This window comes from Papaver somniferum, chromosome 11 (genome assembly GCF_003573695.1).
Source record: "Papaver somniferum cultivar HN1 chromosome 11, ASM357369v1, whole genome shotgun sequence".
Taxonomy (NCBI): Eukaryota; Viridiplantae; Streptophyta; class Magnoliopsida; order Ranunculales; family Papaveraceae; genus Papaver; species Papaver somniferum.
In genome coordinates, this window is record NC_039368.1 from 14,682,842 (window position 1) to 14,700,671 (window position 17,830).

Below are 17,830 nucleotides of genomic sequence, written 5' to 3' on the forward strand. Positions count from 1 at the left end.
CTCCTTTGAGCTTAAGTTAGACTCTGGTGCTTATATATGTGATTTTATGGATCTTGAATACTTTGAAAAGTGTTAGTCGATGAATTTGACATGCCTCTTCACTTTTCCTGTGACTGCTACTCTTTATACCAACACTGACTTGTTTCAGATATTAAGAAATCAAAGGCAAGTAATCTTCAGGTGACAGACATTACATTTTTACTATTTCCCCTTGAATTTACAGAAAAGAGGAGCAACTATATTTGCTGAATTTCTAGGTGGATGCTTATGATATGACTGACCCTCATCCTGATGGTATGTAGTGAAATCCTCATCATATCTGTCTAACTCTGTCATTGATTATGCATCTAAATTGGTCTGATTATTCTTATTCATTTCCATTGCTGAATTAGGAACTCAAGTTATACTTTTCATTCAGAGGGCCTTAGCTCCAGCTGGGCTATCAAAGGAAGATGTTAATTGTGCGAATGCACATGCTACTTGAACACCATATTGATACTTGAAATAATACCAGTCTCTTATCAGTGTTTTGGTTAGAACCCTGAGGTAATGTGAACATGATTGCTAAAATTCTGATCATGTGCCCACATTGCTTCTTCTGTAGTACTTTTTCATTAAGAATGCAAGAATAAACTTGATTACACCAAAATAATAAATTCTTGGCTTAGGCAGGTAATTGGCTTAGGCATCAACAAAAACTACATGGCAGAAATTCTTGCAGTATCAGGTAGTTTGGAGTAAGTAGTTAGGTGGATTCTGATAGAATAAAGGTTCAATCAAATTCTGTGAGTAGTGTCCAAGCATTATAAGTTCCTACATTTCTTAGGTGGTATGAACACACTTTATGAGAAGTTTAACTTTTCTACTGATATACTATGGCCAAGATAGGAGTTTACTTGTCTAGTGATAACCACAGGAAATACAATACACGCGTTGGCTTGATTTTTTGTTACTCTATTTGGTCCAACACAGGGATATATCAAAGTCACAAGGATGATGATTTTTTGCATTATCTTTCTTCTTTCTTTCTTGTGTATCTGGAGTTCACTATGGTAAATGGTATTCTCACTTAGGTGGTTAACAGTTGATTGTTCAATGTTTCAGGGGTTTGCCGATATTTCTCTTTGTTGTACACGTTTCATGCAATTCATCAGGATTATGATAGATTAGGATCATTTGTTTTGTCACGAAGACCACCAATGCTGGGAAAATTACGTCAAAATTGCATGTGATTGAGCTTGGTGCCCATCTAGGTATGTTAAAGAAAATCACTAAGGTTAAGGTCCTTGTCCTCCTATTTTTTTACATTTATATTTTAATGAAGCATTATACTGCTACATTTATAAACTTAAGTGGGGGATTCCAGACTTTTTTTGGTCGTACTTATCATTTTTTTAGAAACTTTAGAAATGGTTACTAAATTTTTCTATTAGTAATGGAGAACATCTTTGTTCAGTGCACACTTAATGTCTCTTTCTTTGTTCAATGCGCAATTGATGTCTCTTTCAGTGAATTTTTGGCCTAAAATTTTTCCAGGGAACTCTTGACTAGGTCATCTGATGATTGACTTGACTTTTTTTTTGGTTGCAAAAATTTAGCAACGGCTGAAACCTGTTGCTAAATTTAGAACCAGAATAATAAAACCGGGTCCGGCTAAGATTCGCTGTTCTAAGTGTTTTTGGTTCTAAATTTCGCAACTGCTTGAAGCTGTTGCGACAAAAATATAGCAACAGTTGTCCACTGTTGCTAAACCTGTTAGCAACGGCCGAAACAGTTGCAACGTCGAGGAAAAACAGTTGGCTGCACCGAAAACCGTTGCGAAATTTTTTTCGCAACGACTTAAGAGCTGTTGCAAAATAAATGCAACACCACGTTTCGGGACGGCTGGCTGCACTTGCAAGTGCCTTTTGCAACAACAGACATCCGTTGCTAATCCCGAAACATGGTGTAGTGTTTGGTCTTACTTTAGCCTGAGAATGAATACTAGTTGGATTACCATAGATACAATGCAGTCTCAGTTTGAAGATTGTGAAGCTGTGCAGAGAAAGAAAATAACTAAGAAATCTGGTATGTAATACCTTTTTCCATCTCTATTTGGATTGAAAGGAATCATCGAGTTATGGCTAAGAAGCGAGATAGACCCGTAGAATCGATCATTGTTGGAGTCAATAACGAATTAGTTCATGATTGATTCAACGGGGATCGATTCATAATTGGTTCAGGTTAATTCACTTTTGCAATCTAATAACGAATTGGGAGGCTGCTGTCGATAAAAATAGTTAGTCGGCCTGGGAATATGGGAATATACTTTGGGCTGTAAGATACTGATGTTGTAATTGTTGTTTATCTTTTTCTTTCAATAAATATTTACCCGTTTGCGTTCAAAAAAAAATGTTCATTTTGCCAACAGTTGAAAAGTATGAGTTACTTCTTGGGTCTAGTGATTGGGACGTGCAAAGAAATATTAGAGTTAGTGGTGGTTTGGTGATTGTGCCGTGTAATATTGTTGGTGAAAACTTGATGCTTGCTTGGACCGTAGAGTCGCGTTTGTTGATATCTGATATACGAAGACTTATGAAAGAAACGTTTCAAGAGAGAATTCTAAACAACTCATACGATTAATAATTCTGGTGTACATTGTTTCGTGGCTTTACAACTTATTTATACTACTCAATAGCACCGAGAGTTCTAAATAATTAAAGAAAAACTTAAACATACATAAATAAACTTAAACTCTTAAATAAAGCAAACTTCTAGAACATACTCAACTTGAAACACATGTATTTCCTAAACAGAATAACTTCTAGAATCTTCAAAAACTTAACTGCCAAGCATCAACGTACGACTTCAAATTATAATCTTAGACTGACTTATTTTTAAAACCCGTGTGCATATAATCTTCAGACTACTTCTGTGCATATAATCTTCACATCTGATTCAAATCATAGTCTTGGTTAGACTTGATTTCCAACAGCCTACCTCAAACCAAGACTATGTAGACTAGTCATTCCAAGTCTTTCTCGTAAATTCTCAAATATATCAGCCTTTAATGAGTTTGTGAAAATATCTGCAACTTGTTCAGAACTTGGAAAAAAATTAACAACCACTTCATCATTTTTAACTAACTCAGGAATATAATGATATTTTATATCAATGTGCTTGCTTCTTCCATGAAAAATAGGATTCCTTGTGAGTGCAATAGCTGAGTTGTTGTCACATATAATTCTTGTTGGATTTATCTGCTCATGATTCAGTGAACTCAACATTCTTCTTAACCACACAGCTTGAGTGGCACAAGATGTTGTAGCAATATATTCTTCTTCTGCTGTTGACAGTGCAACCACTTGTTTCTTCTTTGAATACCAAGAGAAATACCCTGATCCCATACGAAAAGCAAATCCTGAAGTGCTTTTCCTTTCTTCAGTATCACTAGCCCAATCACTATCAGTGTATCCTACTAATTCAGCATTCTTTGAAGCACTGTAAAAAATTCCCAAATTAATTGTTCCTTTTACATACCTCAAGATACGTCTTTCTGCTTGTAGATGAGATTGAAATTGTGTTTCCATGAACCTGCTAACAAGTCCTACTCCATATACTATGTCTGGTCTTGTAGAAGTTAAATATCTTAGACTTCCTACAAGTTGTTTGAAATATGTAGGATTCACACATTCTCCACTTCTTCCCTTTTCTAGTTTCAATATTTCTTCTACTGGAGTTCTAATTGCTTTGGAGTTACTCATCTTAAAACGTTCCAATAAAGTCTTTTCGTACCTTTGTTGTGACACAAAAATTCCTTTATCAGACTGAAAAACATCAAGACCAAGAAAATATGACATCAGACCCATATCTGTCATCTTAAATTCTCTGATCATAGCCTCCCTGAATTCATCAATCATCTTAGTATTGTTTCCTGTGAAGATAAGATCATCAACATAGAGACAAACTATAATTTGATTACCCTGAGCATCAGAATGTACATACAAAGTATGTTCATAAGGACATTTCTCAAAACCTCTTTCAAGAAAATATGTATCAATCTTTGTATACCAAGCGCGTGGTGCTTGTTTCAATCCATATAATGCTTTGTTTAATTTATAAAATATGATATTCTTTCCCTTCTTTAATGTAACCAGCTGGTTGCTCAATGTAGACTTTCTCTTCTAACACTCCTTTTAGAAAAGATGACTTCACATCCATCTGGAAAATTTTCCATTGATTTTGTGCTGCTAATGCAATAATCATTCTGACAGTATCTAACCTTGCAACAGGTGCAAATACTTCAAAATAGTCAATACTTGGTTTTTGCTTATAGCCTTTAGCTACAAGTCTTTCTTTGAAACGTTCTATTTCACCATCTGGTATATATTTAGTTTTGTACACCCACTTGACTCCAATTTCCTTCTTTCCTTCTGGAAGAAGTGTGAGCTCCCATGTGTTATTTCTTTCAATTGCTTCTATCTCAATATCCATAGCTTCTCTCCATCCTTGATTCTGTGTTTACAAACTCTACTGGATCACAGTCACCAAATAAGGCAAAGTTCACTTCTTCTTCCTCTTCATCATCTCTGTTAACAACATAATCATTCAGTCGAGCTGGTATGTTACGATTACGTAATGGTCTTGCATTTTTTTGTGGTACTCTATCAGTCCTTACTTCATCTTCAATTCTTTATTCATCTCCAATTCTTCTTTCATTTCCAATTCTTTCTTCATGTTCATTTCTTCCTTTTTCTTCTTCTACTAATATTGTTTCATTAATCATTATTCTTTATACTTCTGTGTTCCATTCCAATTTAGCTTCTTCTTCAAAAATCCCTGTTTCTGGATTCAATAATTTGTAACCACTGGTTGCATTACTATAACCAATTAAAATGCATTTTTCACTCTTGTCATCTAGCTTCTTCCGTATTTCTTTAGGTATGTGTGCATATGCTATGCACCCAAAAATTTTAAGATGTCTCACACTGGGTTTTCTTCCACTCCATGCTTCCTCAGGTTTCATACCAATCACACTTCTTGTTGGGCATCTATTTAGCACATAGACAACACAATCTACAGCTGCTGCCCAATAATCTTTCGGTAAGTTCTTTGCTTTTCTCATTGTACGTACCATCTCCATAATGGTGCGATTTTTCCTTTCTGCCACACCATTTTTCTGTGGTGTGTATCTTGTAGTTAATTGATATTGTATTCCATGTTCCTTCATAAAAGAATCAACCGCTGTATATTCCGTACCTTTATCTGTACGTAAAACTTTAATTCTTTTACCACTTTGATTTTCAGCATATTCCTTAAATCTCTTGAATGCTAGAAATGCATCATTCTTTTATTTCAATAGATAAACCCATCCTTTTCTGCTGAGATCATCAATGAAAGTGATAAAGTACCTATTTCCGCCATGATATTCTACTTCAATTGGTCCACATAGATCACTATGAACCAATTCCAATAATTCCCATGCCCTTCTTGCTTTGCCTATGGGAAATGGATCTCTATGTTGTTTTCCATTAATACAATCTTCACACCTTGAATCAGGAGATTGAATAGTTGGTAATCCTGAAACCATTTCTTTTCTTGCGAGAAGTTGTAAACTATTAAAATTTACATGCCCCATTCTCCTATGCCAATACCAAGAATTTTCATCAATAGTAGAGTTGTAACATCTCTCTATTTGATGCTGAATTTGTAATGGAAACAGTCTATTCTTAGTCATTTGCACTCTAGCAATCAACCTTTTTCTTTTATCCCTAATTGTGCAAACTCCATTGTAAATGTTCGTAGAGAACCCTTTTTCTGAAAGTTGACCCATACATAAAAGATTTTGATGCAGATTTGGCACATATAATACATCCATTATGTAAGATTGTGTACCATTCTTGAGTCTTATTCCTATCATTCCTTTCCCTATAGCTGGAACTGTTGACTTATTTTCAAATTTTACAATCGATCTCACAGACTCATCATGATTCACAAATAAGTATTTCTTCCCAGTCATATGATTACTGCAACCTGTGACCAAGTACCATTGTTCTTGTGGTTGTTCTTCTGCTGAATAACAAGCTAACAAGAGAGTTTCTTGTTATTCATCTAGTTCTTCTGCAATATTTGCTTTATTATCCTGATTCGCAGCTCGATATCCTCCATCTTTGTTGTTGTGAACTACAGTTTTGTTGTTGTATGCTCCACCATTATTATTGTAACCTCCTGCTTTGTTGTTGTAACTTCCATTATGGTTGTTATAGTTTCCTATATTGATGTTGTATCCTCCAGTTCTGTTGTTGTAATTTCCACCATTATTGTTGTATCCTCCAGTTTTATTGCTGTTGTAATAAACATCTTTCCGTGGTTCAGGACATTCACTTTGAAAGTGACCAATTTGTTGACAATTATAGTATCGGACTTTAGATCTATCAACAAATTTTCTTCCTTTATTATCTTGAAATCTTCTTGAATTTGCTTCATTGTTCCAGTTTATCTGACTTTGTAAAGCTTCCTCAACTGGTTTCACAGCTGTCTTCTCTAATATTCTTTGCTTATAAGATTGCAAAGAACCTAACACATCATCAATGCTCAAATCAGATATTGTGTTACATTCTTCAATTGCTGTAACTTTGGATTCAAATTTTTCTGGCAAACTACGCAATATTCTCTCTATAATTGCAGTGTCTTTTTATAGTATCTCCATTAGCCTTCATCTCATTAACAAGACTTAATGCTCTTGAGAAAAAATATGCTATCAACTCAGTTGAGTCCATCTTTAACAACTCATACTTTCTTTTTAGGGTTTGTAATCTTACTTTCTTCACCTTATCAGAACCTTTGTAATACCTTGTTAAAGAGTCCCATGCTTTCTTAACTTCTTTGATATATACAACCCTATCCATGATAGATTCATGAATTCCTTGATGAAGGATATAAATAGCTTTCAAATTCTTTTTCCTATTTTCTGTTAAAGTAGTTTGCTCAGCTGTAGTAAATTCATCTCCTGCTGCTGGTTCTACATACCCTGTATTAATGATATCCCATACCTCTTGATATGAGAATATATTTTCCATCTGTATTCTCCAATACTCAAATTTTTTTCCTTCAAAAACTGGAACCTTGATTGAATTCTACCAGATGTTGATATCTGATATACAAAGACTTATGAAAGAAACGTTTCAAGAGAGAATTCTAAACAACTCATACGATTAACAATTCTGGTGTACATTGTTCCATGGCTTTACAACCTATTTATACTGCCCAATAGCACCGAGAGTTCTAAATAAAGAAAAACTTAAACATATCTAAACAAACTTAAACTCTTAAATAAGGCAAACTTATAGAACAAACTCAACTTGAAATGCACGTATTTCCTAAACAGAATAACTTCTAGAATCTTCAAAAACTTAACTGTCAAGCATCAACGTAGGGCTTCAAATTATAATCTTAGACTGACTTATTTTTAAAACCTGTGTGTATATAATCTTCACACTACTTCTGTGCATATAATTTTCGCATCTGATTCAAATCATAGTATTGGTTAGACATGATTTCTAACGGTGTTGTTTAATTACACTATGGATGGTAGAATATTACTTGGCCAAAAACCGCTCCCCTCCAAATAAAAACACATATCATCAGTTGGGCAGTTTACATCACAGGGATTTGGTCGGATCTTAAAATGCTAAATTAAAACTTTAAATTCTAATGCGGCTGATCTATACTGTTTAGCCGCCTCCTAATTACATAAGATTATCAATTATGGATTTAGTTCATACTAAAGCGGGTGTATGCCACAAGGTCTTCGATGACAATTTTGATGATTAGAACTTAGATGCAATGTATATACGCTCACATAGTATTTAACTATTGCAATGTTTTGTCTATAGTGTTTAGCAAGTTCAAGAAAAAACACTAATTTGTCATGAATCGGTTGTATCACATTAACAATACGTTTCATATTACAAATTTTCAACCATGTGTCACTAATCAAAACAGGTCGATCGACAATTAAGGGATAGCTTGGTCGCCACGGATTGAAAGAAATGAAATTGTCATTATGAAGCCGGATTTGTAAATGTCATTGACAAACATGAAATCGAACAAAAGTCGTGTAATCATTTTTTTTCTGTACATGGTTAAAATGTTCAAGCAATCAAGCCTGTCTTAAACTGTGAACAAAGTCTGAACTGTAAATGCTTAAATTTTGCAGAATTTGAAGACTAATGAGCTAAATTTTAGCAGCACTTTGTGGATTCTACGACTTCAGATATCACCTTTGTAGTTTGTAATTAAACTTGTTATAGAAGCCTTTGTCTTTCTTTCCCCCCTCAGTGAGCAAGCGAAAATCTATTTTGGTAGTTTATATAGCTAACATGTCAATGAATATGTCATGGAGGTGCATATATGATTCTGGTTGCAGCGTACTACCTAATTTAAGTTATTTAACAGATGTATGCATTGGTTAATGAAAACTAGCTGAAGTTCCATCTCACCATGAAAGTTGATTGACCAAAACTACTAAAGGGTCAGCCTAGAGTTCTAGACCACTTTAAGAACTACATTGAGCCTTTACAGTTTTTAGTAGACTTTACTGATTTGAACTTTAAAGATTTAAAACATATCAAAAGTTGATAACTACTACGATCCACAAAAGAAGAACAAAAAGGCCTTTCGAAGACGAGAAAAGGGATGACAAGAAGAGACATAAAACACCGATTTTATTGACTTCAATAGAAAATCATACACATTAATCCTAATTATTTTCGGTGCTTCTTGATCATCTAATACCCACATATATGAATGTACAGACTGTTACTAATAATTGTATATTTGACTTGACTAATACTTGTTTAACATTTGCACATGTCGCTTAGTTAGTTAGAATAGAGATGTTTTATAAATAGGTATGGCAATTAGACATAATTCACAGCAAGCACTAAAACCAAATAGATTCACTATTGAATAAGTTCATCACTTCTCAAGTCTTATTGATCATGGCTTACTCTTCTTCATCTTCTTCTTGGCCATTCTTTTTCTTTCTTCTAGTATCATCGCTGTGCATGTTTGGCATGAACATTAGTACAACAACTGCTCAGTTATCTCCAAGTTTCTATTCGAGCAGTTGCCCTAATGTTCTCTTTACCATCCAAAATGCAGTACTGACTGCAATTTCAAATGAACCCAGAATGGGAGCTTCTTTATTGCGTCTACATTTTCATGACTGTTTCGTTAATGCAAGTCTCATATCTCCATCTCTTAATATTTAAATTTCCAAACGTAATTTCCATAAGATGGTGATGCATTTTAGGCTTTTTAGCTAGTTAGCTCAAGTATGTGCATGTTCCCTTCATGCACTGAATTTCGAAACACCCAGCAAAAGCTGAGATTTTTTGCACGTATGGTGCCTTAATAGAATATATCTGACACAATTATTGCGTATGTGTAAAACTACAGGGCTGTGATGCATCTATTCTATTGGATGACACATCGAGTTTCACAGGAGAAAAGACAGCATTTCCGAATGCAAATTCAGTGAGAGGATATGATATTATTGACACCATAAAAGCCCAAGTGGAGGCACTCTGCCCTAAAATTGTTTCTTGTGCTGACATCCTTGCTGTTGCAGCTCGTGATTCTGTTGCCGCTGTAAGACAATCTTTCATTACATAACTCACCCTCCTTTCTCCTGATTAATCTCTAGATATTAGTTACAAAATACAGCCATTTTACATTTTTTTCTGTTCCAGTTGGGTGGGCGTCCATGGATTGTACAATTAGGAAGAAGAGATGCCAAGACTGCGAGTAAGAATGATGCAAATACCAACCTACCTCCTGCTACTCTTAGTCTCAGCGGTTTGATTACTTCCTTCTCCAACAAAGGTTTTACTACCAAAGAAATGGTTATTCTCTCTGGTAAGTTAATTTGTCACTAACTACAACAACAAAAAACTTGGTTATATATGCCTCTCAAGGAACAATTCAGATAAGGTTGATTAGAACAATTCAGATGTTGATACTCATGCGTATAAAAGAAAAAGAAAAAAAAACATGTTTATTCTCAAATTTTCTATTAAAGAGAACGTCAGCAACATTATTTTACCTCCTTTCATACGCATCAAATTATATATTAATTGACCATACGTACTCTTAACTAATTTTCTTTTCTTTATTAGGATCTCATTCTATTGGCCAAGCAAGATGCACAACTTTTCGAAGTCGAATCCACAATGAAACCAACATAGATGCACCTTTTGCTACATTACGGAAGACTAGTTGTCCTACATCTGGAAATGACAATAATCTTGCCCCACTTGACGCAACCCCATTACTTTTCGATAACACATATTATAAGAATTTGGTAAGCAAGAAAGGACTTCTTCATTCAGACCAAGAACTCTTCAATGGTGGTTCAACTGATGCTCAAGTCACAGCTTACAGTAATGACAACCCTACATTCTTGACTGATTTTGCTGTTGCCATGGTGAAGATGGGTAATCTTAGCCCTCTAACAGGTAGTAATGGCGAGATTAGAACCAATTGCAGGAAACTCAATTAAGGATTTTTGTAGTTCTGATAAGTAATTCTGTATCATTTATCATCAAAATAAAGAGGAACTGTATTCTCTTCGTCTCATTGTAAGTTCAATGGATCATAAATAAGATGATTTAAACTTCAGATTTCGTGTTTAATAGATCATGTGCCATTAAGGCTACATAAATGGTTGTCCTCGTACAAGATAAATTTACGCCCTTGCTTATATATAACCAACCAGAAAAAGGATCCACAAAGCTTATGTGGTTCACTAAAGAGACATCCTTAATTGCTTTCGTGACTTCACCACGAGCTTAGCAACACCTTGACATTGGATATCACGAGATCCCCGTTTGAGCTTAAATTCTATCCATACAAACTCGTCCATATTATTGTTGCTGGAGTAGCTTTTCGAGTTATAAAATCGTTCGGTATCTATATAACGACTTCAGTCCAAGAGGTAACAGGGATACATATACTTTAAGAAGTTGCAGACTTCATCCCTAATTCACCAAGTGATTCCCCAAAATCCATCTCTCCTTTGTTACTCTGAACCTACATACTGTGATAGTGTGATCTGAATTCTATATCGTGAGTCGTGACGTAAATATCAGCTATTCCGATAAAACATCAGGAGTGACCAAAAAGTAGTTGATCAAGTGGCCCCTAATTTGCTTCTTGACCGCACCTATCTTAAATATGCATCAATGCATATGTTACCCAGAATGTGTCTCCTGACCAAAACCCAATACACAGTCGCCCAGATATGCATTAGAGACTTGGAGCGTTTACTTTGGAATAACATCCTGACCCGACAAATCTGCTATCGTTTGGAAAAAAAAAATTTCGCAGCTAATCAAATAGTAAGAGAAGGTGAAATTGGAGATCAGTTTGACGGGAACTCTATCTGCAACAATTTGCGGACGACAACTAACCAGATAATTGTGGAAGGCAAAGATCTTCCAAAGAATAAACATGGCCTCCATTTTCTTCACGGCTGACAATCCCAAATGGAAACTTAGTTAAGTAGTAAATAAATACGGCGGATTTGTATGACTAATTGCTAGTACAATTTTATTTAACTACGCTGGGAAACATCAAATGTGGATCAGGTGCATGTATCAGAAGGCCGGCTGTTTGTCCTATATGACTCCTATAGCGTTTATTTCAGCGTTTCGACGAAAAACATTCGGTGTTTATAATTTTGTCATGTACTGACAGTTTGTGAAAAAACGTCAAAAGGTAGTGATTCTAGGGAATTGTGAGAAGTCAAAGGGCCAAGCAATATATTTGATTAACTAACGAGGGCTATACGCAGTATCTGAAATTAATTACTTATGTTTGAAAAACTTCACCGGACAGTTAGACGAAAACGTATCCATCACCAAAAAGCTGTAAATGTCACATAAAAGAACATCGAGTGTAAACATAGCAGACATAGTATGGGTAGGATGGCGTGTAGGATCACAACATACTTAGGTAGTTCAATCATATGCATGACTAGGAAAATGTACGCGGTAAAACAATTGCATGAAGCCTATTGCCACTTTAAGAGACAAACAAGCCAGATATTCTAATAAGTTGTTATGATTATGATATACGTTGCTTCGGTTATAAAGTAAAATGTTGAGGATTTTCACCAACCAACAACGGCTTCTTTTGATTACACTTTAAGAAACACATTTGAAGTACACCTTTTTAGCCTTTTGGTAAGTTTCACTGACATATTAGGACTTAAACAGTTAGACTTAGTTCCTTTAAATTCATGTTGAAGAAAAAAGGTAAGTTTCAGAGTACGTAAAATAGAGAAATCATTGCTTAAGTGAGAAAGAGCTAGAGATGGAGGCGAGATGAGACATAGGACACCGATATTTTTGACTTCCGCGAATTCCATGCATATATGGCCAAGATGTACACGGTCATCAGACGTATATAGGCTTACCTGCTCTCGTATGAAATGCAATTTGCTGATTAAACAAATTAAACTACATAATTTGACTTTGATTATACTTATATATTTAAATACTACAACTTATTTGAAAGTAGCTGTGGCATTGCTGAAGTTCTATAAATAAGAATCAATTAGGCATAAGCTAACACATCAAATTACTAGTTCTTCTATATTCATTCAGATAGAATTAATAACCAGCTAATTCATCATCTCTCAAGTCTTTTCAATCATGGCTTCTTACTCTTCATATTCTTCTTGGCCATTCTTTTTCTTTGTTCTAGTATCATCATTGTGCATGTTTGGCATGAATATTAGCATAACATCTGCACAGTTATCTTCCACTTTTTATGCGACTAGTTGCCCTAACCTCCTCCCTACCATCCAAGCTGCAGTAGTAAATGCAGTTTCTAACGAAGCCAGAATGGGAGCTTCTCTATTACGTCTTCATTTTCATGACTGCTTTGTTAATGCAAGTGAACGATGAATACTAGTAATTTCAATAGCTAGTTAGCATCTGCTTACATATATATGGTACTAATTGCATAAACTCGTAATTGTTGCTTGAATCTGATTACAGGGTTGTGATGCTTCCATTCTGTTGGATGATACATCAAGCTTCACTGGAGAAAAGACAGCAGGACCAAATGCAAATTCTGTGAGAGGGTTTAATGTCATTGACACCATAAAAACTCAAGTTGAGGCAATCTGCCCTAAAACTGTTTCTTGCGCTGACATTCTTGCCGTTGCAGCTCGAGATTCTGTTGCTGCCGTAAGCCATTTATATTTATTATTAATCATTTGTCTCTTTTTATTTTGACAGATATTTGTAATTTTCATTTAAATAACTACATAAGCATGCAAGAGTGTATGTAAGATAACTAAGTAATTCAGAATATGTACTTGTTTTCAGTTGGGTGGGCGTCCATGGGTTGTACAATTAGGAAGAAGAGATGCTAAAACTGCAAGTATGAGTGATGCTAATAGCAACCTCCCCGCTGCCACACTTGGTCTTAGTGGCTTGATTGCTTCCTTCTCCACCAAAGGTTTTACTACCAAAGAAATGGTGATTCTCTCTGGTAAGTGCGTAAAACTACAGCAACAATTTTTTTTTTTTTTTTTTTTTATATATATGTCGCTCAAAGAGCGGTTTAAGATGAGGCCGATTCAAACAGTTCGCATGACTATATTCTAATTTTCTATAACAACAATGTCAACACCATTATTAGCTGATTTGGCATGCACGAGATTATATATAAACTGACCATCACGTACTCTTACTAATTTTCTTTTCCTTTATTTTTATTCTTCTTGAATTCTTTTTTTCTTTTTTTTTGAATTTTTTTATTCTTCTTTATTAGGATCTCACTCTATTGGTCAAGCTAGATGCACAACTTTTCGAAGTCGAATCCACAATGAAACGAACATAGATGCACCTTTCGCTACATCTTTGAAGACTAGTTGTCCAACATCAGGAAATGATAATAATCTTTCCCCACTCGACGCAACCCCAATAATTTTCGATAACACTTATTACAAGAATTTAGTTAGCAAGAAAGGACTTCTTCATTCGGATCAAGAACTTTTCAATAGTGGATCTACAGATGCTCAAGTGACAACTTACAGCAATGACAACCCGACATTCTTGACTGATTTTGCTGTTGCCATGGTAAAGATGGGAAATCTTAGCCCTTTAACGGGTAGCAATGGAGAAATCAGAACTAATTGCAGGAAACTCAATTAAATATGGTTTTAGTTTTGATAATTATGTATCCGGTTATCATCAAAATAAAGAGCAATTGTATTATGTTCGTCTCATTGTATAATGAGACATAGATAATATGAGATAGTTTTGTGTTTAAGTAGTATAGCGAATTTTAATAGTTTTTGGTGGACCGAAAAAAAAGACATGAGTTATTTTGTTTTTGGTATCAGGTTTTGTTCAGCTTTAAAGTTTGGTTTAACATTTGCCGACCTTAGTGTTTGCTATTTGGAATTGACGTCAACTTGCGTCGACCATGTTAAATCTTGGTTTCTGTTTAGTAATTAATTATTAAAAAAAATTACTTCATGTCCTTGGAGAAAAAAGTTATGTTATAACAGAATGCACGTGGATTGCACAACAAATACTACATGTGAACCATTCTTCTTCCTGGCTCAAGATATGCTCTTATCTAAATCTCCATTATCAATATCAATTTGAAACAAATCTCTTGTATTTATTTTTCAGATCAATTAATACATCAATAATATTAAAATCCATTAACAAACGATGACTTACTCGTTATTGCCAAGGCACGTCCAAAATAAGAACCAAGACACAATTTCCCTAACCCTATTTCTTAAATAAGTAACATTTTTGATTCCAAACCTACCCATGAACTAAGATCAAAGGTTACATTTTTGTAATTAAAACACAAACAAGTAATAACTCTGGAGACAATTACCAGTACCTTTGCTAGATCAGGAACAAAACAATTTGGAATTTCTCATAGAAAAATTGATGTATGTTCTTTCTCATTGATCTTTGTTGATACCCCAAAACTGGGAGAAGGTTATAATGATAATTACACCCTTGAAATAGCAAAAGACACGCTAAAATTGAGAGATGAAGAGTACGGTAGTTGAGATTAAACAGACGCAGAATAGTGAGGAGTGTTCTTTGCCTGGTCAAGTCAGTCGCATGGAGAAAAGGGGAGTGACAGGCGCAAAATGGTGCAGGGTATTCTGTGCCGGCACATATCGATGGTGTAGGACTGGAGGGAGATGAAGGAGTGAGAGGCGCAGAATGGGATGGAGTATGCTGCTCCTGCACGAGCGAGTCACACACAGACTGAAGGAATTGGCAGGCGTAGAATTGGATGGAGTATTCTGCCTCTGCATGAGCGAATGACACATATGGAAGTGGGTGACAAGTGCAAGGTTGGCTTGAGCGTTTTGCGCATCTGTGAGCTGGGGCTGAGAAGAAGCGAAGATGAGAAGGTCAAGCGTTATATGCCTATGGCGACCCGTGTCGCTGCGTATGAGGAAGTTGTCCTGGAGAAAAAATGGAGTATTCGTTCCTTAGGTAAGAGAGTGCCGATAGCTAGAAGGTCCCCGTCGTGGATAGCCCCGATCCAAAGATGAAGACGCCTCGTAGTAACAAAAGCATCAAAGACACGTGTACGGATTCGACATATCAAAGTGATGAAGAAGTCAAGATTGTACACATGTACGACATTAGAGGATCCAAGGAGATTTAAGAATGCTATAAATACCCATCTCTGAGGATTAATAAACCCAACCTTGGTTGTGTAATCTTAGCATTGTACTATTTTCTGGACCAAATTTATTCTCTTTCCACTTTTGTATAATCCAGAGGTTGATCCTCTTAAATTTATCCCATTTTACAATCTTCCTAAACCAACCAACAATACCAACACCATTTTCGATTTTCAGAGAAATTAACCAAAGGTTTTAGGTTATACTTTTTTATTTTATTTTATAATTTTTTTTCCCCAAACACTAAATTGAATCTTGATCATAACCCGATTCGATTAAAACACATTAACCAATTGTAGTTAAGAAAACCATTCACATCATCTTTCTTCAGTATCCTTAAATTCAATATGTTGCTCAATAATTCTGAAGACGATGAATATAAAATGAACGGTTTTGATATTTGGGGTTTCTTTCTGTATGGATTGAAAAATGAAAAAAGAGATGAAGATGGTTTTGAGATTCGAGGTTTCTTTGTATGTGATTTCAGAGAATGAGGGGAGAAGATGGTTCTGAGATTTGGGGTACCGATCAAATAAAAAAAAAGAAAAAAAAGGGTTTTTTTTTTTTTTTTGAAAAGGAGGCAAACCTCATGCATTAACTTACTTCATAAGTGTTACATGACTGACTCTATTGACAATTGAGATTACAATCATTAAAACAGTTTCAAAATCTAAGCTATCACCTTCAAGACTTTGGACTCTCCACGGAGCAGATAATTCAACCATTACAACCAATTTCAAATTCAAAAACAATTAAATGGGTAAAATGTCCATGTTCAGATTTTTAGAAACAAAACCAAATAATTCAAAATTATTGCACAAGGTAAGGATGTACGGGTCAGAAAAAGATCCATCAATTTCTCAAGGTTTTTCTTTCCTATCCATATATCTTCCTTGTATCGGTAAAAAAATTAATGTCTCTTTTTTCATCTTCCCATAAATCTTATGCTAATATAGCATATAACGCAAAAAGATAACATGAAATCATTTTCTATTCATAATTACCGAGTATGAATAAATCAAATAGATAAACTGACGATCGTTACAAACATCTTCTCCAAGAAACTAAAAAAGACACTGGCATTACATTGTTTTCTTGAAAGTATTATATGAAGCAATTACATTACAATTAGTGGTGGTCTGGTGATAGGGCCCCGTAAGTATTTTGGGTGAAAACTTGATCCACTACTCATAAACACGGAAAGGAACCCACCAATGAGTAGTGCTGACATGCAGGCGATTTTAGGGCGATTTTTCTAGGTTTGAAATCTTCAAAAATTTGTCATGGTGGGAGGGAATCCATCTCATTGTCTACCATCCTCGTCTGTTAATCCATCTAACAATGGTGTATGTTCTTCAAAATATCATGAGGCTAGCTTTTATTTGGAAGATTTTCCAATTCTTCAAAGGAATGGGGCCTCTTCATCTGCAAAGGGGATCTGGTGATTGGGAACTCATGTGCTAATCATCAAAACAACATTGTTTCAACTAAGAGCACTGGGAATATCATAGGGATGGATGGAAATTCTATTTCTTCCTTGAATGGTGTTACAGGAGATAATTCAAACCCTAATTTTTCATCAGGAAATTCATGGGTTTTGGGTTAATACCTAACCCTAACTCTAATGAGTGGAGGTCTTTATTTCCGATGCCTCAAGTGGTTCCTATTCAGCCCATGATGAAATTCACCTCTCCATCTGAGGTTAATGGAAAACTAATTTTTGCTGCACAAGCTGGAAACTTCTTAGAAGGCATAAAACAGTGTGAAGAACTAGTTGTTCCTTTCTCTATAGGGAAGCGCTTATCATTTTTAGCTGTTCAAGTCGCAGTAAGAAAACCATGGAAGCTAATGAAGGAGTTTAGTACCAAGTTACATGGAGGTTGTGCTTTTATCTTCAAGTTTTCTGATCCTGAGGATCGTTTGAAAGTGCTTGAAAATAGTTCTTTTTACATCTCAAACCAACTATTTACTTTAAGACCTTGGTCAAATATGCTTGAAAATTCTATCTCTAGCATTAAGTCAGTTCCAAATTGGGTATGTATTTATGGGGTTCCACTGCATATGTGGAACAATGATGGGTTGATCTTGATATCCAGCTATCTA

At 35.2% G+C, this 17,830-nt stretch overlaps 3 protein-coding genes across 3 annotated transcripts; 2 read left to right on the forward strand and 1 right to left on the reverse strand.

Moving 5' to 3' along the window:
- Positions 1–6,082: 6,082 nt before the first annotated feature.
- On the reverse strand, positions 6,083–7,058 carry LOC113324161 (ABC transporter H family member 2-like). Its single transcript, XM_026572488.1, has 2 exons — positions 6,665–7,058; positions 6,083–6,555 (listed from the first exon to the last, which is right to left on the reverse strand). Exons 1-2 carry the CDS (start codon positions 7,056–7,058, stop codon positions 6,083–6,085), a joined length of 867 nt encoding a protein of 288 aa, XP_026428273.1.
- Positions 7,059–8,937: 1,879 nt separating this feature from the next.
- On the forward strand, positions 8,938–11,496 carry LOC113322361 (cationic peroxidase 1-like). The gene is made up of 4 exons (XM_026570434.1): positions 8,938–9,221; positions 9,442–9,633; positions 9,735–9,900; positions 10,161–11,496. Exons 1-4 carry the CDS (start codon positions 8,982–8,984, stop codon positions 10,541–10,543), a joined length of 981 nt encoding a protein of 326 aa, XP_026426219.1. The 5' UTR covers positions 8,938–8,981; the 3' UTR covers positions 10,544–11,496.
- A 1,139-nt stretch (positions 11,497–12,635) lies between these two features.
- Positions 12,636–14,435, forward strand: LOC113322358 (cationic peroxidase 1-like). Its single transcript, XM_026570431.1, has 4 exons — positions 12,636–12,938; positions 13,047–13,238; positions 13,380–13,545; positions 13,828–14,435. The coding sequence occupies exons 1-4, from the start codon at positions 12,699–12,701 to the stop codon at positions 14,208–14,210; spliced, it is 981 nt and encodes a 326-aa protein (XP_026426216.1). The 5' UTR covers positions 12,636–12,698; the 3' UTR covers positions 14,211–14,435.
- The last annotated feature ends 3,395 nt before the right edge of the window (positions 14,436–17,830 follow it).

Excerpts from the sequence above, each read along its gene's own strand:
- LOC113322358 (XM_026570431.1), top strand. The coding sequence starts at position 12,699 with ATGGCTTCTTACTCTTCATATTCTTCTTGGCCATTCTTTTTCTTTGTT. Across the intron at positions 12,939-13,046 it reads TTCATGACTGCTTTGTTAAT|GGTTGTGATGCTTCCATTCT; the intron begins GCAAGTGAACGA and ends ATCTGATTACAG. Across the intron at positions 13,546-13,827 it reads AGAAATGGTGATTCTCTCTG|GATCTCACTCTATTGGTCAA; the intron begins GTAAGTGCGTAA and ends CTTCTTTATTAG.
- LOC113324161 (XM_026572488.1), bottom strand. The coding sequence starts at position 7,058 with ATGGAAAATATATTCTCATATCAAGAGGTATGGGATATCATTAATACA. Across the intron at positions 6,556-6,664 it reads AGATACTATAAAAAGACACT|GTTCTTTGCAATCTTATAAG; the intron begins GCAATTATAGAG and ends ATGATGTGTTAG.
- LOC113322361 (XM_026570434.1), top strand. The coding sequence starts at position 8,982 with ATGGCTTACTCTTCTTCATCTTCTTCTTGGCCATTCTTTTTCTTTCTT. Across the intron at positions 9,634-9,734 it reads CTCGTGATTCTGTTGCCGCT|TTGGGTGGGCGTCCATGGAT; the intron begins GTAAGACAATCT and ends TTTCTGTTCCAG. Across the intron at positions 9,901-10,160 it reads AGAAATGGTTATTCTCTCTG|GATCTCATTCTATTGGCCAA; the intron begins GTAAGTTAATTT and ends TTTCTTTATTAG.